At 35.3% G+C, this 25,111-nt stretch overlaps 1 protein-coding gene and 1 pseudogene across 3 annotated transcripts in view; both read left to right on the top strand.

Moving 5' to 3' along the window:
- ORC4 (origin recognition complex subunit 4) overlaps positions 1–25,111 on the top strand; it is an 87,516-nt gene that overhangs the window by 45,502 nt on the left and 16,903 nt on the right. For all 3 annotated transcript variants that reach the window (XM_077861645.1, XM_077861643.1, XM_077861644.1), the window contains exons 5-9: positions 13,132–13,207; positions 13,664–13,749; positions 16,765–16,813; positions 19,252–19,403; positions 21,906–22,079. In XM_077861645.1, the coding sequence (XP_077717771.1) occupies positions 13,132–13,207; positions 13,664–13,749; positions 16,765–16,813; positions 19,252–19,403; positions 21,906–22,079 (537 nt within the window). The remainder of the gene's footprint in view (positions 1–13,131; positions 13,208–13,663; positions 13,750–16,764; positions 16,814–19,251; positions 19,404–21,905; positions 22,080–25,111) is intronic.
- LOC144291353 (solute carrier family 25 member 3 pseudogene) lies at positions 8,849–11,253 on the top strand (annotated as a pseudogene).

The raw sequence follows: 25,111 nt of genomic DNA, 5'->3' as shown, positions 1-25,111 counted from the left end.
CCATCTTTATATAAACTCCTATGTCAGTTTTTTTCTACCGTTTCAGGGCTTAGGGAGATGATAGCCATTAAGACGGAGTAGTTTTCAGTTAATAAAACAGATTGTTCTTGTTATGCTGGCATTTTTGTCCTAATGTTACTACATCTTAAACCAGAGCCCTGTGATGGGCTTTGACCAAATCTGACTTCAGTAGAATATGGAAGAATCCTGTACTTGATGTTCCAGTACTATTTGATTCATTCTTGTTGCACTCCGATATTGAGAGGTCAGACAGCTGACGAGCACTGTTTAACTTTTCTCACTTTTGTAGTTTATGTGTAGAGTATCCCAAGACATAAATTGTTTTAGACAAGAACTCTCATGTAAATTTTAATATAAGAAATAAAATTACGATATATTTATCACCGAGCAATTTGAAGTACAAAAATTTTGGAATCTACAGTTTAATTGATAAAGATAACAGTTAGTGGGGCACCTGGGTGGCTCAGTCAGTTAGGCATCTGCCTTCAGCTCATGTCATGATCCCAGGGTCCTAGGATTGAGCCTCACATTGGGCTCCCTGCTCCGCCCTCTCCCTCTGCCAGCTGCTCTGCCTACTAGTGCATGCATGTGGGCACGTGTGTATGTGAGCGCTTGCTCTGTGTCAAATAAAATCTTTTTTTTTTTTTTAAAGATTTTATTTATTTATTCATGATAGTCACAGAGAGAGAGAGAGAGAGAGAGGCAGAGACACAGGCAGAGGGAGAAGCAGGCTCTATGCAGGGAGCCCGACGCGGGATTCGATCCTGGGTCTCCAGGATCGCGCCCTGGGCCAAAGGCAGGTGCTAAACCGCTGCGCCACCCAGGGATCCCTGTGTCAAATAAAATCTTTAAAAAAAAATTTTTTTTAAAGATAGCCGTTATGGTGGCTTATTGTATTTCAAACATTTTATTAAAAGAAATAGATGTAGGGATGCCTGGGTGGCTCAGTGATTGACTGTCTGCCTTTGGCTCAGGGTGTGATCCCCAGTTCAAGGATTGAGTCCTGCATCAGGTTGAGCATCTTCCTTTGGCTCAAGATCTGACCCCGGGGTCCCCGGGTCAAATTCCACATTGGGCTCTCTGCAGGGAGCCTGCTTCTCCCTCTGCCTGTGTCTCTGCCTCTCTCTGTGTGTCTCTTATGAATAAACAAAATCTTTTAAAAAAGAAAAATAGATGTGATTCCAAATGACAATCTGTCATTTGGAAAATGAAAATGAAAATACTCTTCAATGTAGAAATTACTGTAGCCAAAGAAACAAATATTAGGAATAATAATAGTAGATAAGCATAAAAATCCCTGGCTGCTGGCAGGTCTAAATAAACTATGCCAGTATGTTTATAACATTGTTAGCTACAAAGACTGGAAGTAGGGTACCCATATTAGTCACCCTGCTTGGGTAGGATAACCTACCAAGTAGGATAACCAACTTTTTTTTGGTAAATAATTAAAGTATTTGGAAAGATGACATTGTATGTGAAAAATACTGAAATTATACAATTGGTTACCTATTACACACAGTAAGTTTTAGCAACATCGGAATTGAGCTAAAATTATTTGAAAACACATATGTTAATACACTTAAATTCTTTCAGACCTCACAAACACATCATGAAAAGGTAAGAGCTGATCTAGGCAGATCATAGTAACTTGTTTGAAGTAAATTCAATGGAAACGGTGCTATAAACTTGTTTTAACTCTTTTTTTAAAGTTTTTATTTTAATCACCTGGTGTTCATTGAGACAGGTGCACTCCTTAATCCCCATCACCTATTTCACCCATTCCTCCTATCAACCTCCCCTCTGGTAATCATCAGTTTGTTTCCTGTCTGAGTCTGTTTCTTGGTTTGCTTCTTTTTTTTTTTTTTTTCCTCTCCCTTTGCTAGTTTGTGTTCACAGTTCACTAAATTCCACATTAGAGTGAAATCATATGGTATCTGTGTTTTTCTGACTGACTTATTTCACTTAGTATCATACTCTCTACCTCCACCTATGTCATTGCAAATGGCAGTATTCCATTCTTTTTTATGGCTGAATAATATTCCGTTGTGTGTGTGTGTGTGTGTGTGTGTGTCTTTTTTATACCTTAATCTATTGATAGATACTTGGAGTGCTTCCATCATTTGGCTAATGTAAATAATGCTGCCGTAAACACAGAGGGGCATATTTTCCTTTGAATTAGTACGAGAGAGTTCCTTTTTCTACACATCCTTGGCAACACCTGTTGTTTCTTGTGTTTTTATTTTAGCCATTCTGAAAGGTGTGACATGATAGCTCATTGTGGTTTTAATTTACATTTCCTTAACGATGAATAATGTTGAATATCTTTTCATGTGTCTGTTGTCCACCTGTACGTCTTTTTTTTTTTTTTTTGGAGAAATGTCTGTTCCTATCTTCAACCCATTTTTAAATCAAATTGGGTTTTTTTGGATGTTGAATTGTGTCAGTTTTTTATATATTTTGGATACTAACACCTTATAAGATACGTCATTTGCAAATATCTTCTCCCATTCAGTTGCTTGCCTTTGAGTTTTGTTGGTTGTTTCCTTCACTGTGTAGAACTATTTATTTTGGTGTGATCCAAATAGTTTATTCTTGCTTTTGTTTCCCTTGCTTCGACGAACCTATCTAGAAAGGAGTTAGTATGACCAGTGTCAGAGAAATTACTGCCTGTGCTCCCTTGTAGGATTTTTATGGTTTCAGGTCTTGAAGTTAGGTCTTCAATCAGTTTTCAGTTTATTTTTGTGTGTGGTGTAAGAAAGTGGCCCAGTTTCATTCTTTTGCATGTTGCTCTCCAGTTTTCCTAGCGCTGTTGAAGTGACTATCTTTTTCCTGTTGGATATTCTTTCCTGATATGTCAGATATTAGTTGAACATAAAATTAAGGGTTTATCTCTTGGTTTTCTATTCTTTTCTCTTGATCTAATGGTCTATTCTTTACCATATCATAGTGTTTTGATTAATGCAACTTTGTAATATAACTTGAAGTGTCAAATTGGGATGCTTCCAGCTTTGATTTTCTTTTTTCAAGATTGCTTTGCCTATTCAGGGTCTTGTAGTTCCATAGAAATTTTAGGATTGTTTGTGCTAGCCTTTGTGAGAAATGCTGTTGGTATTTTGACAGGGATTGCATTAAATGTGTGGATTGCTTTGGATAGTATAGACATTTTATCAGTATTTGTTCTTCCAACCATCAGCATGGAATGACTTTTCATTTCTTTGTGTTGTCATCAGTTTCTTTCATTAGTTTTTACAGTTTTCAGAGTATAGGTCTTTTACCTCCTCAGTTGTGTTTATCTTCTATATGTTACTATTTTTAGCACAATTGTAAATAGTATTGTTTGCTTAATTTCTCTTTCTACTGCTTCATTATTGGTGTATAAATGCAACAAATTTCTCTACATTGATTTTTGTATCCTGCAACTTTACTGATTCCATCTTTTTGTTTTAGCAGGTTTTTTGTCCCAGTCTTTTGGGTTTTCTATATGTAGTATCATGTCATCTGCAAATAGTGAATAGTTATACTGCTTCTTTACCTATTTGGTTGCCTTTTAATTTCTTTTTGTTCTCTGATTGCTGTGGCTGGGACTTCCAGTCTTATGTTGAATGATAGTGGTAAAAAAAAAAAAAAAAAAAGAATGATAGTGGTGAGAGTGAGGGTCACTTGGGTGGCTCAGTTGGTTAAGCATCTGCCTTCACTTCAGCTCAGGTCATGATTCAAAGGTCTTGGAATTGAGCCCCACATGGGGCTCAGTGCCAAGTGGGGAGCCTGCTTCTCCCTGTCCTTCTGCTGCTTCCCTTGCTTGTGCTCTCTCTTTCTCCAAAATAAGTAAATGGCTAAAATCTTATAAGAAAAAAAAAAAAGATGGTGAGAGTAGATATCCTTGTCTTTTTCCTCACCTTAGGGGAAAGGCTCTCAGTTTTTCCCCCATTGAGGAAGTTGTTAGCTGTTGGTTTTTCTTATATGGCCTTATTATATTCAGGCATATTCCCTCTTAAACCACCTTTTTTGAGAATTTTTATCCTAAATGGATGTTATACTTTGTCAGATGGCTTTTTCTGCATCTGCTGATCATACAGTTCTTATTCCTTTCGGTTATTGATGTGTTTATCATGTTGATTTGCAAATACTGAACTACCCTTGCAACCCAGGAAGAATTCCCACTTGATCATGGTGAATGGTTTAATGTGTTGTTGATTTTGGTTTGCTAGTATTTTGTTGAGGATTTTTGCATCTGTGTTCATCAGGTATCTTGGCCTGTAGTTCTCCTTTTGTAGTGTCTTTATCTGGTTTGCGTTTCAGGGTAATGCTGCTCCCATAGAATGAATTTGAAGCTTTCCTTTTCTGTTTTTTGGAATATTTTGAGAAACATAGGTATTAACTGTTATTTAAATGTTTGATACAATTGGCCTGAGAAGCCTTCTGGCCCTGGAGGTTTTATTTCTTGGGCGTTTTTTATTACTGATTCAGTTTTCTTGCTGGTGATCAGTCTTTTCAAATTTTCTATTTCTTCCTCTTTCAGTTTTGGTAGTTTATAAATTTCTAGGAATTTATCCATATTTTCTAATTCAGTGTTGGCATGTACTTTTTTGTAATATCCTTCTATAATTGCTTGTATTTTTTGGTGTTTGCTATCTCTCATTTGTGATTTTATTTGTTTGGGGGTTTTTTTTTTTTTTTTTTCTTGTTAAGTCTGGCTAGAAATTTATCAGTTTTATGGATTTTCTCCCCCCAAAGAATCGCTCCCAGTTTCATTGATCTGTTGGTTTTATTTTGTGTTTCTGTATCATTTATTTCTCCTCTAATCTTATTGCCTTACTTCTGCTGATTTTAGGGGTTTTTTGTTCTTTTACTAATGCCTTTAGGTGTAAGGTTAGGTTGTTAACTTGAGATTTTTCTTTCTTCTTGAAGTAGGTCTATATTGCTATCGCCCCTCTTCAGACCACTTTTACTGAGTCCAGAGGCTATTATTAACCCTTGTTTTTACATATTCATTTGTTTCCATGTGCTTTTTAATATCTTTTTTGGTTTTCTGGTAGAACCATTTATTATTTAGTAGCATGTTATTTAACCTCCATGTATTTGTGGGTTTTTTGAGATTTTTCCTTTGTGATGGACTTCTAGTTTCATTGCATTGTAGTCATAAAAGATACATGCTATGGCTTTAATTTTTTTTTTTTTAATTTGTTAAGGCTTGTTTTGTCACCTAATATGTGATCTTTTCTGAAGAATGTTCCATGTGCACTCAAGAAGAATGTGTATTCTGCTGTTTCAGGATGGGATGTTCTGACTATTAAATCCTTCTTGTCCAGTGTGTCAAAGTCATTGTTTCCTTATTGATTTTCTGTTTCGATGATTTGTCCACTGATATAAGTGGGGTGTTAACGTCACTTACTATTGTATTATTATCTCATTTGTATTTGTTATTAACTCTTTTATGTATTGGTGTGTTCTCATGTTAGATATATAAACATTTACCATTGTTCTATCTTGTTGGATTGTCCCCTTTACTATTCTTTTTAATTCCTTTCCTTTTTTTCTATTTTTTTTTTTTAAGATTTTATTGATTTATTCATGAGAGAGACAGAGAGGGAAAGACATAGGCAGAGGGATAAGCAGTCTCCCTGTGGGGACTGATGTGGGACTCAATCCCAGGACCCCGGGATCACACCCTGAGCCAGAGGCAGACACTCAACCACTGAGACACCCAGGCATCCCTGCCCCCTTTATTATTATATAGTGTCCTTCTTTTTTTTTTTTTTTTTTTTAATTTTTTTTTAATTTTTATTTATTTATGATAGTCACAGAGAGAGAGAGAGAGAGAGGCAGAGACACAGGCAGAAGGGAGAAGCAGGCTCCACACACTGGGAGCCTGACGTGGGATTCGATCCCGGGTCTCCAGGATCGCGCCCTGGGCCAAAGGCAGGCGCTAAACCACTGCGCCACCCAGGGATCCCTATAGTGTCCTTCTTTGTCTCTTGTTACAATCTTTGTTTTAAAGCCTATTTTTTCCAATAAAAGTATTGCTACTCTGGCTTTTAGTATCCATTTGCATCATAAATATTTTTCCATCCCCTCACTTTCAGTCTGCAGATATCTTTAGGTCTAAAATGAGTTTCTTGTAAGCAGCCTATGGATGGGTTTTGTTTTTCTATCCATTCTGTCACCCTCTGTCTTTTAATTGAAGCATTTAGTCCATTTGCATTCAAAGTAAATATTGAAAAATATGTATTTATTGATACTTTATTATTTTGTGCTTGTTTCTGAAGATTTTCTCTCCTTTCTTTCTCTTTTTCATGGTTTGCTGGTTTTCTTTAGTGATAGTTTTGGATTTCTTTTTTTTTTATTCTTTGCATATTTAGTGGTCATTTTTTATCTGTGGTTGTCATTATGTTTGTGACATTTTCCGTGTATAGTAGTCTGTATTAAGTTGATGGTTGTTCAAGTTTGAACCCATTCTTTACTCTTCTTCTCCCTGCATTTTAGGTTTATGGGGTCATATTTTACATCCTTTTTCTTGTGAATTCCTTGTCTTATTTTTCTACAGGCATATTCATTTTTACTGTTTCTGTGTTCCTCCCTTCATCTTATCGCTTTTGGTCTCTCTCTTCCACTCAAAGAGACCCCACCCCCTTTAATATTTCCTGCAGGGCTGGCTTAGTGGTCATGAGCTCCTTTAGTTTTTGCGGAAACTCTTTGTCTCTCCTTCTATTGTGAATGATAACCCTGCTGGAAATAGTATTCTTGGCTGCAGATTTTTCCCATTCAGCATTTTGCATATAACATAGCACTCTTTTCTGGCTTGGAAAATTCCTGCTGAAAAATTCACTGATACCTTCTTGGTATTTCCTTTGTATGTAATTTTTTTTTTTTTTTTTTGTCATGCTGCTCTTTTTATTTTTTTCTTTATTCTTAATTATAAGAATTATAATTGTCTTGGTGTGGATCTACTTTTGTTGATTTTGTTAGGGGTTCTTTGTGCCTCCTGGATTTGGATATCTATTTTCTTCTCCAAATGTGAGAAATTTTTAGCTGTTATTTCTTCAAATGAATTATTTACCCCCTTTGCTCTCCTCTTTTTCTGGGACTCCTATAATAATTATTTACTATATTGGGTGGTGACACTGAAGTTTCCAAGTATTCTAATTTTGTATAATTCTTTTTCTTCTCTTTTGTTCAGCTTGATTGTTTTCCATTACTCTGTCTTCTGGGTCGTTAATTTATTCCTCTGCTTCTTCCAGCTTGCTGTTCACTCCATCAGGCATGTTTCTCATTTCATTTATTGAGCCCTTTATCTCTGCTGTTATTCTTTATCTCTGTGTTAATGGTCTCACTGATGCGCTCCAGTCTTTTCTCAAGTCTAGTGAGTATACATACAATCATTGTTCTAAATCCTCCATCAGGAATGTTATTTATATCTGTTTCATTTTGATGTCTGACCATGGCTTCGTCCTTTTCTTTCATTTTGGACAAACTCCTCTTCTCATTTTATCTAAGTCTCTGTATCTGTTTCTGTATGTTAGAAAAGTCAGTTATGTCTCATGTTTTTGAGGGCAATGGCTTAAAAAAAAAGTATTTAAATTCAATTTAATTAACCCATACTGTGTTATTAGTTTCAGAGGTAGAATTCAGTGATTCTTCAGTTGCATAGAATAGTCAGTGCTCATTATTTCAAGTGCCCTTATTAATGCCCACCACCCAGTTAACTATCCCCCTACTCATCTCCACTCCATCAGCCCTCAGTCTATTCCCTCTAGTTAAGAGTGTCTCATGGTTTGCGTCCCTGTTTTCCTCTTACTTTATTTTTCCTTCCCTTCCCCTATGTTCATCTGATTTGTTTCTTAAATTCTACATGTGAGTGAACTCATAGTGGTATTTGTCTTTGACTGTCTTATATCACTTAATATATTCTGGTTCTATCCACGTCATTGCAGATGGCAAGATTTCATTCTTTTTGATGACTGAATAATACTCCATTGCATACATATACCACATCTTCTTTTCCATTCATCTGGACATCTAGGCTCTTTCCACATATTGGCAACTGTACACATTGCTGCTGTAAGCCTTGGGGTACAGGTACCCCTTTGAATCACTGTTTGTATCCTTTGAATAAATACCTAGTAGTGTAATTGCTGGATTGTAGGGTAGCTATATTTTTAACTTTTTGAGGAACCTCCATACTGTTTTCCAGAGTGGCTGCACCAGTTTGCGTTCCCACCAACAGTGTAAGAGGGTTCCCCTTTCTCTGCATCCTCACCAATATCTGTTGTTTCCAGACTTGTTCATTTTAGCTATTCTCACTGATGTGAGGTGGTATCTCATTGTGGTTTTGATTTGTAGTTCCCTGATGGAGGGCAATGATTTTATGAGTAAGAGGTTCTATAGTGCCCTGCATGTAGTGTCTTCTCTTCCTCAAGACCTGGCACTTCTGAGAATGTCAGAGGATTTGTGCTACATGCACTCTGCTGTTGTGTTGTCCTGGCTACTTTATCTTTCAGGACAGTCATCTGCAGATGCTCTTTTCCTCTTGTAGGATGTATTTGGTCCCTAGCCTGAATGTGATTCATCTTAACTAGATGTGCTCTGGTTTGCTTGTAAAATGATAACCTTTAACCACTATCACCTGAATCAAGTGTGAGGCAACGTTGTATTGGCAGGAGTTTAAGCCAGTCTTATGAGGGCGGGAGGCCCCACTGTGGTGGGACTGAGGCAAAAGTGGCTGGGAAGGGCAATTCACCATGGCATGGAGCTGGGCTTGGTATAAGGAAGTTTAGTAGCAAGTGTGGGTGCTAGGCTGTTTTCTTTGAGTAGCTCTGTGTTTATGCTGATGAGCGTTGGAGGTAAATGGTACCTGTCAGTTCATTTTTTTTCTCCCAGAGATCTCTCTGTGAATACCCTCTCCCTGGGACACTCTGAGATGAGCAACTAACCTCTGCACTATGTGCCTCAGGCACTCTTTAGATTGCTTTATGTCTGCAGACTGTTTTCTCTGCCTTCTCTCCAAGAGCAGCCCCAGTGTCCTTCAGATTCTCCTCGAAACAAGCATGCTGACCTTTGGAACTCGAGTCTTTAAGCCCCACTGGTTGCAAGAACTCAAGAAATTGAGGCCCTCTAGCTTTCCAAACCAATCTTTTGGGGATTCATTTCCTGTGTACTCCCCTGTGTGTTTGTCTCACTTCTCTGAGACTGTGGCTTCCTCCTACCACGTTGGCTCCGATCCATTTCTCTCCCAAGATAAGTCTCTGCATTTCTACCATCTTTGATGTGGCCTCTTCTCTACCCTTAGTTATGGAGCTTTCTCTGCCAATCTTCAGGTCAGTTTCTGGGTGATGATTTCATTGATTTGGATGATTTCATTCATTTGTTTGGATGATTTCATAGGTTATCTACTTGTATTTATGAGAGGAAGCAAGCCTAGGATCCTCCTACTCCACTGCCATCTTCCTTTGTGAAAAACTTTCTTCATGCATATGTAAAATGAATGTGTTTTTATTACTGCCATTTCATTATGCAGAGAATTTGAAATAGTTTTCAACAATTTACCAACCATAAAATAATTTAAAACCTATAATCAGACCCAGGGAAATGTAACCATTATGTAAGTAAGATATCAATTAATGGATGGAAGAACATTGCAGATTACTAAGGAGCTGTCGTAAAGGCCGTACTTTGATATACCATGTTTGTATAACCTGGGAATGAAGTCTTGTGCTAGACTCATACTTGCTCTAAAGGCCAAGAAGTACCACTTCATTTTCTGACAGTTCTCTATAAAGAATGTCACTTCTTAGCTGGTGTTTATTTCATAGTATGACAGTTGATATTTTGAGATTTCCCTTTTTAAGAGGATTTAGATTACCTATGATGAGGTAGAATTCCATTGGGGTTTATTTAGATTTATTTATTTTGAGAGAGCACACATGCACACAAGAGTGAGTACGGGGTAAGAGGCAGAGGCAGAGAGGGAGAGAATCTTAAGCAAGCTCTGTGCTCAGCAAAGAGCCAGATGCTGGGCAGGATCTCACCACCCTGAGATCATGACCTGAGCTGAAACCAAGAGTTAGATGCTTAATGGGCTGAACCATCCAAGCAAAGCAGAATTCCATTTGTTATACCAGAATACTTAGTATTTTTGATATCCTTTTGTGAAACCTAATTATTTATTTATCTATTTATTTTTTGAGACCTAATAATTTAAAATGTTATTTGCTTCTATTTCACAAAAGTGTTGCAGTGACATATATAATGTTCCAAATACAAATAGTATTTTTTCAAAATGGGACCAGTTGTTCCAGTGTCTTTTTTGAGTATCCTTTTTTGATTGTCTTCACAAGGGCATATTTAATGGATTCTCAGTTACACTTAAAGAGGATGGTGTTCGTGGTTTGGCTAAAGGATGGGCTCCGACTTTCATTGGCTATTCTATGCAAGGGCTCTGCAAGTTTGGCTTTTATGAAGTTTTCAAAGTCTTGTATAGCAACATGCTTGGAGAGGAGAATGCCTATCTCTGGCGCACATCACTATATTTGGCTGCCTCTCTCAGTGCTGAATTCTTTGCTGACATTGCCCTGGCTCCTATGGAAGCTGCTAAGGTTAGAATTCAAACCCAACCAGGTTATGCCAACACCTTGAGGGATGCAGCTCCCAAAATGTATAAGGAAGAAGGCTTAAAAGCATTCTACAAGGGGGTTGCTCCTCTCTGGATGAGACAGATACCATACACCATGATGAAATTTGCCTGCTTTGAACATACTGTTGAAGCATTATATAAGTTTGTGGTTCCCAAGCCCCAAAGTGAATGTTCAAAGGCAGAGCAACTGGTTGTAACATTTGTAGCAGGTTATATAGCTGGAGTCTTCTGTGCAATTGTTTCTCATCCTGCTGATTCTGTGGTATCTGTGTTGAATAAAGAGAAAGGTAAGCAGTGCTTCTCAAGTCCTTCAGAGAATCGGATTTAAAGGTGTATGGAAGGGACTCTTTGCCCGTATCATCATGATTGGCACTCTGACTGCACTACAGTGGTTCATCTATGACTCTGTGAAGGTCTACTTCAGGCTCCCTCGCCCACCTCCACCTGAAATGCCAGAGTCTCTGAAGAAGAAGCTTGGGTTAACTCAGTAGATTGATCAAAGCAAATGTGGACTGAATCTGCTTGTTGATCAGTGTTGAGAAAAGTGCAAGAGGAACTTTTTTATATATTTGACAGTGTAGGAAATTGTCTATTCCTGGTATAATTACTGTAGTATTCTTGCCTAAGGCAAGAGTTTCAAACCACTGGTGAAATAAACCCAACTATTAATGAAAAAAAATTAATTTTTATTTATTTATGATAGTCACAGAGAGAGAGAGAGAGAGAGAGAGGCAGAGACATAGGCAGAGGGAGAAGCAGGCTCCATGCACCGAGAGCACGATGTGGGATTCGATCCCGGGTCTCCAGGATTGCGCCCTGGGCCAAAGGCAGGCGCTAAACTGCTGCGCCACCCAGGGATCCTTTGCCTTCACTTTTAATATCATCTTCACTAATTTTCTTTTGTATACATAGCCTATTTTGAGGGACCATTTATTTTCTAATTGTAGAGGTAGCTTTAATATTAGTAATTCTTTATCATTGTTCTTTTTAAAAGCTTTTTGGGGACACCTGGGTTGCTTAGCAGTTAAGCATCTGCCTTTGGCTCAGGGCATGGTACTGGAGTCCCAGGATTGAGTCCCACGTTGGACTCCCTAGTGGGATCCTGCTTCTCCCTCTGCCTGTGTCTATGCCTCTCTGTGTGTGTCTCATGAATCAAACTTTAAAAAAAAAAAAAAAGCCTTTTGGCTTTTCTTTAGTTCTATTCATTTTTAAGTTTTAAAAATATGCAATATTAATGTGAAGAGATGTGTATTATATTGCAATATAATTGTAATAAGATAGCACTACTCAAAAAAGAAGAGAATAGGAAGTATGTAGCATAGGAATATGTGGTTATAAAAATCTGAAACTTTTTAATTGAACAATTTAAGGTGGTATAACACTCTTAGTGTATTTTTAGTAGTAATTATTGTATTATTATTAGTAATTTTTTTTTCTTTGCAAGCTATACATTTCTTTAATAAGGTCTTTCTCTGTATACAGTAGCCTGCCTTAACCCTTAGGACATACATTCCAAGACCCTAGTGAATGCCTGAAGGCAAACCCAGGGATAGTAACAAACCTTATATATACTGGGGTTTTTTTTGTTTTTTTTTTTTTTGTTTTGTTTTTTTACCTGTGTTAAAATTTAATGTATAAGTTAGGCAGAGTAAGACGTTAAGAATAACAACTAGTAATAAATAGAATGATTATAATATAATAAAAGTTATATGAATGTGGTATTTCTGCCAAAATATATTGTACTTAACCTTCTTGTGATGATGTGAAATGATAAAATGTCTACATGATGAGATGAAGTTAGATGAATGATGTAGGCATTATTATGTAACATTAGGCTACTATTGACCTTCTGCCCATAATGTCAAAAGGAGAATCCATCTGCTTCCACATCGCATGCAACTGAAGCTTCAGATAAGGGGTGGCTATTATACCTAGCAACTAATAGAGGAAACCTCTCTTTTTCAACTTATCCTCTTGGTATTCTTTTTATTTTTATTTTATGATAACATACAGAGTAATTAACAGTATTTCATAGAAATTAGTATGTTGACTGGGGTAGACTTTTTGCAATCATATAGCATTGTTCTAATACATGTTTTTCAATAGCTTTTAAATGATTTCAGTTATATTTAGGTGAATAAATGTTAAAGATGAATAATGAACTAACACAGGAAGTTCTCAAGTGGCTGTAGTTATATGTGATTTATAGAGAAATATGTCTTTGACAGTTGTTTCTAAGCATTTATTAGTTTGGGAAGATGATTGAGGGACCGTGACAGTCCTAGCTTTTGGCATCTTGAGTTAGATGTTAGATGTTCCACTTAAACTTTTATCTACGAATAATGTGCAAATTTATTTGTTTAAAATGGCAATCTTTTTATGTTACTCTGTTCCCATTATTCATAGTTTTAAAAAGAATATGGGCTTATGATTTTTTAATCTATTATTAAATATTCCATAAACTTTTTAATACCATTTAGTTAATAAACCATGCTCTGAAAGAACTAATGGAAGTAGAAGAAGTGAGTGAAAATGTTTTACAAGTTCACCTAAATGGTAAGTAGATCCTCATTTTGCCATTGGAATGAATATAAGCCTTGCAAGCTTTTTATAATATAAAATTTATTTTACTAGTATGTTTTAAAGGTAGATAATAATTATAATTTAAAAACATGATCCGTGTTTAACTTTCACTTTAATATACCATACATAGTATTTTTAGAAATTAAATAATAATAGTAGAAGAGGTACACAAGGACTCTTGGTTTTTTGGTCTTTCTTTTCTCTCTTTAAAACAAAAGAATGCCAAGGAAAGTAGTTCTCTGAGTTTACCAAATGTCTTCATTGCTGAGTTTCAAAAAGGAAGTAATGTTAACTAACAGACTTTTGATATTTTTCTTTCTAGTTAAATTTAAAAACAATTAGAAAACTTACTTGACTAGAAAATAATCTGCACTGTATCAAATAAATATTTCATTTTAGTTAAATGCTTTTAATTGGACTTTATTTCAGGACTGCTGCAGATCAATGATAAAATTGCCCTAAAGGAAATCACAAGGCAGTTAAATCTGGAAAATGTAGTTGGAGATAAAGTTTTTGTAAGTATCCTTTTAAATAGGCTTTAACTTTTGTGTGCCATAGATATTTTTGTATTTTTGGAAGGCTAGGGACTGTTACAGAGATTCTAAATTGAAATATAAAAGATTCTTAACGTAAAAAAGTATAATGTACTAGGATGCATTTATGCATATCTTTATGTTTAGATTTTTTTGAAGTAGATTATATTGACTATAAAATACCCGAGAAATCCATGTTTATGTAGATATTATCAGACTTTTTTTTATCTTTAAGTATTTTGATTCCCTATCTTTGGAGATAGTTTAACATATTTTTTAAAGTACTACACTCTAGCAGCCTGTTTTTAGTCTCCTGAGACTTCTTGGGTAGCTGGGAGTAATAAAGGGGAAATGTGCTGAATTTGAAACTACAAGAGGTAGAGTTGAGTCTTGTCTTAAAACTATTGACTACTTGATGATCATGGCTAATGAGTATTTCTGAAGTTCAGATTTCTCACCTGTGTTAAATATGCATTATCTTATACTTCACAGATTTATTTTAAAGACAAAAGGAAGCATTAAACAATTTATGTTTAAAATTGCTGGATTGGTAATGTAGCATTTATATATATTATTGCATAATATAAAATGTCAGTTACCTCTTATTATTAAAATGTTTTCAGAAACTTAATTCATATCTCATTATTGTAACAGCTTTGGAACCTAAGGATAATGAACATCAGGGATTTAAATGAAACTAATTAGAAATGTTTTGGAACTTTCATTAGACTTTTTATACTATCACTTGATTTATAGGGTTGAAGAGAAACATGATTAAATTAATTCATAGATACTTTAGTTTTCATAATGAAATAACTTAACCTCATACTGTTATTCAGTTGAAGTGGTTGTGTACATACCAAGTTCATTTTTTGCTCACTGGTGATCATACAGTGTTATCACTCTAGTGTGTACTCTTTTCTGCAGTGACACAGCCATTGTTGTGTAAGCCTCTGAGCATTTGGTAATTTCATTCTTTAGTAATAATTACCTATGAAAAGGTCAGCCAACCATGTGTTACCCTTCTACAATGTTTAAAGGTTCAGCATGCCCCTCTGTAAGTCTAACGTTTTATCTCCTGTTCAGAATGTGATGTTGAATACAGTGGCCTACTTGGTCAAGATTTACTATTATGTAGTCTCAGTTTGGCTTTTGGTTTGCAATTGATGTTAAACTGGGGTTTCTGACTTTCCTAAATGGACCTATTCTTATTGGATTCATAGGAAACAATAAAAGGCACAATTATTTATCATTTCTATTGTTATCATAATCATCACATAGAGTGATTATTAGTTTAACCTCTACATTATATAGATAAGAAACCTGAGGCTCAGTGAGCATAATTAGCTTCCTTAAGGTCATAAAATGACAAAGACTGGACATTAGGAACCTAAGTCACTTAACCCAGACGCTTTCTGTTTTGGCATACTTACAGCAAATTTATATATTACTATACATATATACATACGTATATGTATATAAGGATATTCTCATTTGCATATGTACTTATATAATAACATACTTAACACTTAATGTCAGGTATAACCGTCTCTTAAAAAATAAGGAAAAGGCAAGCAACCTTTGGATAACTTTGACCACTGATTTACCCACAGATTGCCTCTGAGGTTTTGTTTATATTATGAAAAATACCTCTTGCCCTACCTATCTTGGAAATGTTGATTTGACAAGATACAGTTATAAAATATGCCTATTAGCTATTTTATATCTGTTCTCTCCATTGGGAAACAAACAAGTGGATTTATTTTCTCCTTTATGTCTTTGCAAATTTAAAGTTGGCTATTTCTTTAAATTAAAAACTCTGAATGAAGTAAAAATTAATGATACAAATGAAAAAATATTTTAACAAAGCCTTTATCCACAAGTTGAAACATCTGGGTAATGCATCTGCTCCTCGTTAATTTCCATGTAGAATATTTAAGTTGTATCCAAAAATATTTTGGCTATGTTCCAAGTAAACATAGCCAATTTTGATATGATATATATGAATTCTATAAAATGCTCTTGAATAGGGGAAAACTATTATAGTATGTAATAATTTGAGGCAATTTCTTTTCGTGTTCCCTTTTAGATCTCATTTAAATTTGTGCACATGTATTTTTAACAGTACGTTTTTTGGGGGATGCCTGGGTCGCCCAGCGGTTGAGTGTCTGCCTTCAACTCAGGGCATGATCCCAGAGTCCTGGGATTGAGTCCCACATGGAGCTTCCTGCATGGAGCCTGCTTCTCCCTATGTTTTATGTCTCTGCCTGTCTCTCTTTCATGAATAAATAAATAAAATCTTAAAAAAATATATAGTATGGGGGTTTTTTGTTTGTATTTAAATTCTAGTTAGTTAACATAGTTATGTATAAGTTAACATATAGTGTATACTGGTTTCTGGAGTAGAATTTAGTGATTCATCACTTATATGTAACACCCAGTGCTCCTTAATGCCCATCACCCATTTAGCCTTTCCCCTGCCCAGCCTCCCATCTGTTGACCCTCAGTTTGTTCTCTATAATTATGAGAGTCTTATAGTTTGCCTCTCTCTTCTCCCTTACCCCTTCCCTTTTGTTCATCTATTTTCTTAAATTCCACATATGAGTAAAATTATATGAGCATTTTTTTTAGTGGTACAAGTTAATCTATTTGACGATACAAAGTGCAGTGATTTCTTGTTCTCTGGGTGTATTTAGAATACAGCAAGTCTTAAAAACTGCCTTTAAATTAAAAGTAGCATTTTTACAGACTCCATCTAGAAAATATAAAATTTGAGCATGACAGAGTAATGCCATTTTCAATACTATACCATGTCTCCTTTTATATTTAAGTTTTTAATGGTGCACCTGGAAATATCCAGCTTAGAATCTGTCTACTTACTAATCTAGGAATACAAACATAGTATCTATATAATGCCTAAGAATCAGATAGTCCTCTTTGTATCATTAAACTTTTAATTATGGTGTCTTTTTTTTTTTTTTTTTTTTTGTTACTCAGGGAAGTTTTGCCGAAAACCTTTCATTTCTTCTGGAAGCTTTAAAAAAAGGTAAATGTTAGTATATTTAACATCATCAAAGGTATCTTTTAGCTTTTTCCCCTGATTATAAAAGTGATACATATTTTTCCAGAAAAAAAATGTGAAAAGCCATAATACAATGATCACTGTAATCCCTCGACTGTTAGAGTTATTATCCCAGTTATTATTACTTTTAAAGTAGTCTCCATGCTCAGCATGGAGCCCAGTTTGGGGCTTGAACTGATGACTCTTGAGATCAAGACTTGAGCTGAGATCAAGAGTTGGGACCCTTAACTGACTGAACCACTGAGGCACCCTGTGATTATCCCAATTAACATTTGGTTTCATATCTTTATTTACCTGCAATTTCTCGACGATACAGATGGATCTAATTTTTTATAAGAATAAAATAAGTTCCCATATTGTATAATGTGTATCTTTTCACTGAGCAATATGTTGTGAGTTTTTTTCCATGTCAGTAAATAGTGAGTTATATCATCATTTTTATGGTTCTCATATATTGTTTAATAAATTACCTGTACTTAAAAATGTAATAAATAATAAATTATTAATCACCAGTTATGAAGTTTGATTTCTAACTTTATATAATTAGATGCTTAGATGCTTAGATGATCTTTTAGATATTTCCTAGGATAAATTTAATGAGTAGAGTTCTGGATTAAACACTACCATATTTAAAAGAATAATTATAGGGGCCTGGGTGGCTCACTTGCTTAAGTGTCTGCCTTCAGCTCAGGTCATGATCCCAGTGTCTTGGGATTGAGCACTTCAGCCGGCTCCCTGCTCAGGGGAAAGTCTGCTTCTCCTCCTCCTTTCCCCACTCCCTTTACCTCTCCCCCTGCTCCTACTGTCTCTTTTTCTCTGTCTCTCTCAAATAAATAAATCTTTAGAAGGAAAAGGAAAGAGAAAAAAAGAAAGTAAAACTATAGCCAAATTACCCTTGAAGTTCCATTTCAAATCTAAACATATTTAAGAGTACCTTTTCGGGATCCCTGGGTGGCGCAGCGGTTTGGTGCCTGCCTTTGGCCCAGGGTGCGATCCTGGAGACCCGGGATCGAATCCCACATCGGGCTCCCGGTGCATGGAGCCTGCTTCTCCCTCTGTCTATGTCTCTGCCTCTCTCTCTTTCTCTCTCTGTGACTATCATAAATAAATAAAAATTAAAAAAAAAAAAGAGTACCTTTTCCTTTACAACTTTGATTTACAATTATTAATTTTCATGTCTGCCTGAGAAAAAATAAATCTCATAGTTTGATATGCATAATTGTGGTGTTGATGATGCCCATCACTTCATATTATTATTGGACACTGATATTTCCTGGTTTATGTATTTTCTTGTTGGTTCTTTGCCTTATTTTGGTGGTGTTTATCGGATACTCACTTAGAATTCATGCACTCATTTTTCTCTTACCTTGGTTTGGACTTTTGTGCTGAAAAGAAATTTTAAATTTTTTATGTAGTCAGTATTTTTCCCTCGAGTTTGAAGGTGTTCGTTTCTATTTTCATATAATACATATATTTTGTAATTTGACATGAATTATTTTGATAAGGTGTTAAGTGAAGAGCTAATCTTGCATACACTACTTTTCCCCGTTGATTTTAATGGTGTATTTTATCAAATACTACATTTCTATATTATACAGATTTGTTTATACACTCTTTGAGTAGTCCTTGTGATTTTAATGCCCTTTAGGTTACAGTATATGTTTTGTTATCTGTTCATTGTCCCCATACCAGATTTTCTTTTTACTTGTTTGTGTAAATATAAAGCCATAAACCTTATGATAATAGTGATTCTTCTGCTAAAGTAGTTTCCCTCATTGTAATGCGAAAAATGAAATCCCACAGAGTCATATATTGAACTTTTCCTCTGTTGAAATACTAAAATTGTGGTGGTGGTAGCTCACAAAACCTGTGGTTTGAAAGAGTTAAAAGTGGCTTTGGCTGAATTTCATGGTTTAACAGTTACTTGTAAAGTTACAAATATTTGGGAAGATACACTTTGCATTTCTACTAACTAAACAAATCTGCTTTGAGGCAAAAGTTTTTTTCATAAGTTGGTGGGACTCCCTTTATTATTAATCCCAAAGTATTTTGGTCTATGTAGGTGTTAAGAGATCCCTGTCAGTTTGCTGATGTTAGAAGATTATATTTACACAGTTTTAAAAACAATAGTCACTTAGGTAATGTTCTTAATTTTCATCAGTAAATGACTAGAGTCTCATAATTAGACTGTGAACTAATTGAGGGCAATAGGGCTGTCTTGTGAATAATTTTTTATTGTTAAATAAATGTATAGGCTTTGCTAAGTATCCTACCCAAAATAGGTTTTCAATATATGTTTGTTGAATAGAGTTTTAACACCTTAACTGTAGTAAATAATTTGGAAATTTAAGAAAGGTTGATACAATTGCCTGTTAATATCTAAAACTCTTATTTTATCTTAGGTGACCGGTCTAGTAGCTGCCCAGTGATCTTCATATTAGATGAATTTGATCTTTTTACTCATCATAAAAACCAAACACTCCTCTATAATCTTTTTGACATTTCTCAGTCTGCACAGACTCCACTAGCAGTTATTGGTCTTACATGTAGATTGGTAAGTTTTTCTTTCTATTAAAAAATGGATTATCATATTTAGAAAATTAAACCTTAATAACTGACATAGTCACTTATGTAGGTCATTATATCAAGCATTTTTTCAAATGTGTTTCACTAGTGCCTGGTTCATTTATCCCACTTTTCAACTCAGATTGAAGAAAACAAGAAGACATTTATCACACATACTCATAAACTTATACCTTTCTCCCTCCCTCTAGTAGAATCACTGAATAAAAAATATGAAGTCAGATTATGCTAGTATAATTTCTACATTAGCAGGTAAAGAGAAAATTAAATAATCGCACCATTTTATTAAAATCTCTAATAGTTTATACTTAGGATTCTATATTTTGACAATGCTTAGACTTGAATAGAAAATGATACTGTCCCATCTTTGTGGTACACATTTCCAGAAATGAAAGGGATTACTTCTATCAAGCTGTCACAGTAGATAGTGCCTTTTTTGCTTCTTAAAGATGATTTTAGAATGATTTTTAACCATAGTCTCAATGTCACTATCACATTACTTTATGAAGACTTTTCTACATGTTGAACCTAACATACTTGGGATGACTACACAGGCCTTTTTTGTTTTTGTTGGTTATCTTCTTTTACATTATAAACTTTCTTCCTGAATTCAGGTAAAACTGGTATAGAAGAATCATCTCTCTTCTCATACTGTGGCTGCCATGAATCTGTTGTTTTCATTCTTCCTTTCCCTCTTTCATTCTTGGCAGATCTGTGGTCAGGCCCATTTACTTCTTTTTCCTTTCCTACAGCTCTTTGTTTTTTAGAAAAGTGAAATGCTTTACTAAGTCTTTTTTTTAACTAAGTCATCTTTCAATAGTCCTCCTTCCAGTGTTGTTTTTCTATGGAGCGTCTTTCTCTGTCGTGTTTTCCCCAGTGCTCTAGAGTTTATGATATATGCCTTCATAGTAAGCCTTCCTCACAGAACATCTGTCTGGTTCTTCACAGATCTTTATTCCTCCTTGCCAAAACATCAGTCACACTGCAGGAGTTAAGGAAGCATCTCCTTTCTTGCTTTAAAAAAAAAAAAAATCTTCCTTGGGTGGAAGTAGCACTGGCAAATGTTACTGACCCATTGAAGGACCAAATAAAGAATCTGTTGTTCTTTAGCAGTGTCATAATTAGCCTTTAAAAAGTCTAAATGTATGATTCTCCCAACTGTGCAATTCAAGTCTGTCTATATGTCTACGTTTATAGGAGAAAAGCAAAAGGATAGATGGATTAGTGACTTTATTAGCAAACAACCTCTTCTCTCCGGAAGTGGGTTTTTTTGGTTTTGTTTTGTTTTTTTACTATTCCCTTTATTCCCACATTGCCAACTTCTGTCCTCAACTGTCCACTACTCTGATGTCTTTCACTTCCACCTCTTTCTTTCTCCTCCCAAGTTAAAGCTCTTAATTATTGCTTGCATAGAGTGTTGTTTCCACTGCCTTTCAGCTTCCTGCCTATATGGATGATCTAGAGCTGCTCCTTAATAGCAAATTTATAATATTGCTATCTCTATACATAATGTCTTCTCTTTTAATTATGCTGGCACTATATTTTTAACCAAAAAAAAATTCCAGGTTTTTCATTCACTTTCTCCCTACCAACTCCAAGCTGTTAATCTTGCCTGTCATCTTTTCTGGACTAACCATGATCCCATTTTGATCATTTGAATTCTTTCCTCTATTTGATACCTAGCTATTATGAAAATCATCTGGGTAGATTTTAAAATCAATAATTTAGGGCCTCACCACAGCTTTTTTTTTCCTTACAGAAAATTGATACTAAACTTGATTCCTAACTTCTTAAGGAAAAATAGCACAAATGCAAGCAGTTTCTAAATACCACTGTAAAAAAGCCAAGAGAGAGAATAACTTCTCACTGTCATGCTGTGTTCCTGCAAGTTTCCTCTCGTATAGTTTATTTCAGCTTGAATTAATAGGTAGTTTTGTGTAGAACTGAATTTTTCTTAGTTATGTATGCTACTTCTTGAGTCTTTGTTACATAAAACAATGAAGATATTTAAATTTTCAGGAATATAATAAGTCTACTGCATTTTGCCCTTTTTAAAATCTGAATTCTACATAGAATGTATGAAATTCCTTATTTAAAGTCTTGGTGTTACTGTAGCAGAGAAGTATTCAATACTAGTTACAATTTTTTGTGCAGCTATTGTTGGTCTTGGAATGCTGAAGATTAGCTGAGAATAGCATAGTAGGAAAAAGGCATGACATCACCAGGCCCACAGATGCTTAGAAGGGGATTATTAAAAGTGGCTTGCATAACTGTAAGGAAGTCAAAGGAATGATTCGAGTTTTTGAAGGCTTGCATACGTTTTTGTTTTTTGTTCTTTTTAATGCTTAATTGTGTATTATAGGATAAGCATCGTTACTTAAAGTGATAGTTCAAATATGTATGCCTCTAATATTGGTGGGTTTTTTTTTTTTTTTTAACATGTAGCTAATACGGATTTTTGTTTGTTTTTAAGGATATTTTGGAACTCTTAGAAAAAAGAGTGAAGTCACGATTTTCTCACCGGCAGATACATTTAATGAATTCATTTGGCTTTCCACAGTATCTTAAAATATTTAAAGAACAATTATCTCTACCTGCAGAATTTCCAGACAAGCTCTTCTCTGAGAAGTGGAATGAGAATGTTCAGGTAACTTGGAATAGAGGCAATAATGTTTAAATAATTTTTGTGCCTTACTTATATATACCATTGAAACCTACAAGTTTAAACAAGTCTGGAAATTAGCACAGTTTGTAATATTATTGTAGCATAAAACTGCATTAATACAAATTATACACTTTTTTGTGTTATTTTCTTTTAAAAGATATTTGAAATGTCATATGCTAATTTCTCTCTCAAAAGAGCTTTATTGGGCAGCCCGTTTGCCTCAGTGGTTTAGCGCGGCCTTCAGCCCAGGGCCTGATCCTGGAGACCCGGGATCGAGTTCCACATCGGGCTCCCTGCATGGAGCTGCTTCTCCCTCTGCCTGTGTCTCTGCCTGTGTCTCTGCCTTTCTCTCTCCGCTCTGTGTAGTCTCATGAATAAATAAATAAAATCTTAAAAAAAAGCTTTATTATTTTTTAAGATTTTATTATTCATGAGAGATACACAGAGAGAGGCAGAGACATAGGCAGAAAGAGAAGCAGGCTCCCCGTGGGATATGGAACTTGATCCCAGGACCCTGGGATCATGCCCTGAGCCTAAGGCACATGCTCAACCACTGAGCCACTCAGTGTTCCCTCTCAAAAGAACTTTAATGAGATTTTTATTTCTATCTGGCTTTTATTTTAGATTATTCTAAATAATCTAAATTATTAATATTGTTTGATACAGAAAAAATTGTTAAATTGTGAAGATTCTTAATATTTAGTGCTATGAAAGCTTTATTTTCATGAATTACAAGTTTATCTATATATTAGCTTAGTGGTTTATATCTAACTGTCCAGTATAGATCTCCCCCCCCCCAATTCTTGTACAATTTCAGTTTTTATTTCATTGGGTCTATTAAGTCAAGCCAGGCTTGGCACCTCTGGTTATATTGTCTGTATTGGTGAATCTCATCTTGTAGTCCCTGGAGCCCTCAGGGTCTTAGCTATCCAGGCACAATCACATGCTGATTTAAAGGTTTACTAAACTTTTTGGGCTCTGTAAATTTATCTTGAATTGGATAGCCTAACTTATATGGGCCATTCATATCAACTCTGCATACTAGCATCAGTTTACGATACGCTGACAGGAATTTTCAGTTGGCAGGAAGAAGGGAGAGAGTGTATGTGTGGGAGTGTGTTTAATAACAAAATTAAAAAACTGTTGCTGAATAAATCCCACATGGTAGAATCTCAAAAATATGGGTCTTCTGAAAGTAGAAAATAATGTAGAGTCCTTGGTCTTAAAAGAATTGGGGTAAACTGGTCTATGATATTAAATACTGATGAAGATGATTAGATCTTTGGATAAGTAAAGTTGAAAAGTGTATATTCACTAGCTCTAAAAAAAATACATTGTTTTATGTCAAAGTAATAATTATTTCATTATTTTTTGTAGTTTTATTAAGTTTTTATTTAAATTTCAGTTAGTGGGGCACCTGGGTGGCTTAGTGGTTGAGCCTTTGCATTGCTCAGGTCATGATCCCAGGGTCCTAGGATTGAGTCACATATTAGGCTCCCTGGATGGAGCCTGCTTCTCCCTCTGCCTATGTCTCTGCCTGTCTGTCTTTGTCTCTCATGAATAAATAAAAATGAAATCTGTAAATTAATTAATTTCAGTTAGTTTATCTACCGTGAAATACTAGTTTTGGATGCAGTATCCAGCAATTCATCACTAACGTATAACATGCAGTCTTTATCACAGGAGGTCCCTTCCTTATTACCCATCACCCACTTAATCCAGCCCCTGTGCACCTACTGTCCAGTACCCTCAGTTTGTACTCTGTAGTTAAGAGTCTGAGGGCACCTGGGTAACTCAGTCAGTAAAGTGTCCAACTCTTGGTTATGGTTTATGTCATGGTCTCATGTCATGAGAGTGAGTTCAAGTCTTTCCTGTGTTTGTCTCTCTTTTTACTCCCTGTGGCCCTCTTTCGTTTAAATTCCACATGGATGAAATCACATAGTATATGTCTTTCTCTGACTTATTTCCCTTACCATAATACTCTGTGGTTTCATCCATGGCATTGCAAATGGCAGCATTTCATTCTTTTTTTTTGTCTTAGGTAATATTGTATGTATACACCATAACTTCTTTATCCATTTATCTATTGATGGACATTTGGACTCTTTCCATAATTTATTTGGCTATTGTTAGTAATGTGAGTATAAACATTCATACACAAAACTAAATTCAAAATGGATAAAAGACCTAATGAGACAAGAAACCATCAAAATCCTAGAGAACACAGGCAGCAACCTCTTTGACCTTGGCCATAGCTACTTCTTATTAGATCTATCTCCTGAGGCAAGGGAAACACAAGCAGAAATGAATTTTTGGGACTTCGTCAAGATAAGAAGCTTCTGCAAAGATACGGAAACGGTCAACAAAACTAAAAGGCAACCTTCGGAATGGGAAAAGATATTTGCAAATGACCTATCTGATAAAGGGTTAGTATATAAATATATAAAGCCACTTATTAAACTCAACACCTAAGAAACAAATAATACAGTCAAGAAATGGGCAGAAGACATGAACAGACATTTTTCCAAAGAAGACCTACAGATGACTAATGGATACATGAAAAGATGGTCAATATCACTCATCATCAGGGAAAGACAAATCTAAACTACAGTGAGATGTCACATCACACCTGTCAGGATGGCTAAAATTAACACAGCAAACAATAGATGTTGATGAGGGTGTGGAGATAGGGGAACCCTCTTACACTGGTGGTGGGAATTGAAACTGGTACAGCCACTGTGGAGAACAGTATGGAAGTTACTCAAAAACAGAAATACCCTATGATCCAGCAGTTGCATTACTCTACTGTGTATTTACCCAAAGGATATACGAATACTGATTCAAAAAGCAGTCATGATTTTTAACCCTAAATATCAATATCAAATTAAAAGTGGGACCTTTGCATTTGTTTTGTTCTTAAACAGTTTTATCAGCTTTGTTGAGCTATAAGTGACAAAAATTATGTATGTTTCATCTGTACAACTTGATTTGATACACGTATACATCATGAAATA

Source organism: Canis aureus, chromosome 20 (genome assembly GCF_053574225.1).
Source record: "Canis aureus isolate CA01 chromosome 20, VMU_Caureus_v.1.0, whole genome shotgun sequence".
Classification (NCBI taxonomy): domain Eukaryota; kingdom Metazoa; phylum Chordata; class Mammalia; order Carnivora; family Canidae; genus Canis; species Canis aureus.
Note: the sequence above shows the minus strand (reverse complement) of the source record. Positions and strands in the feature narration are given on the sequence as shown.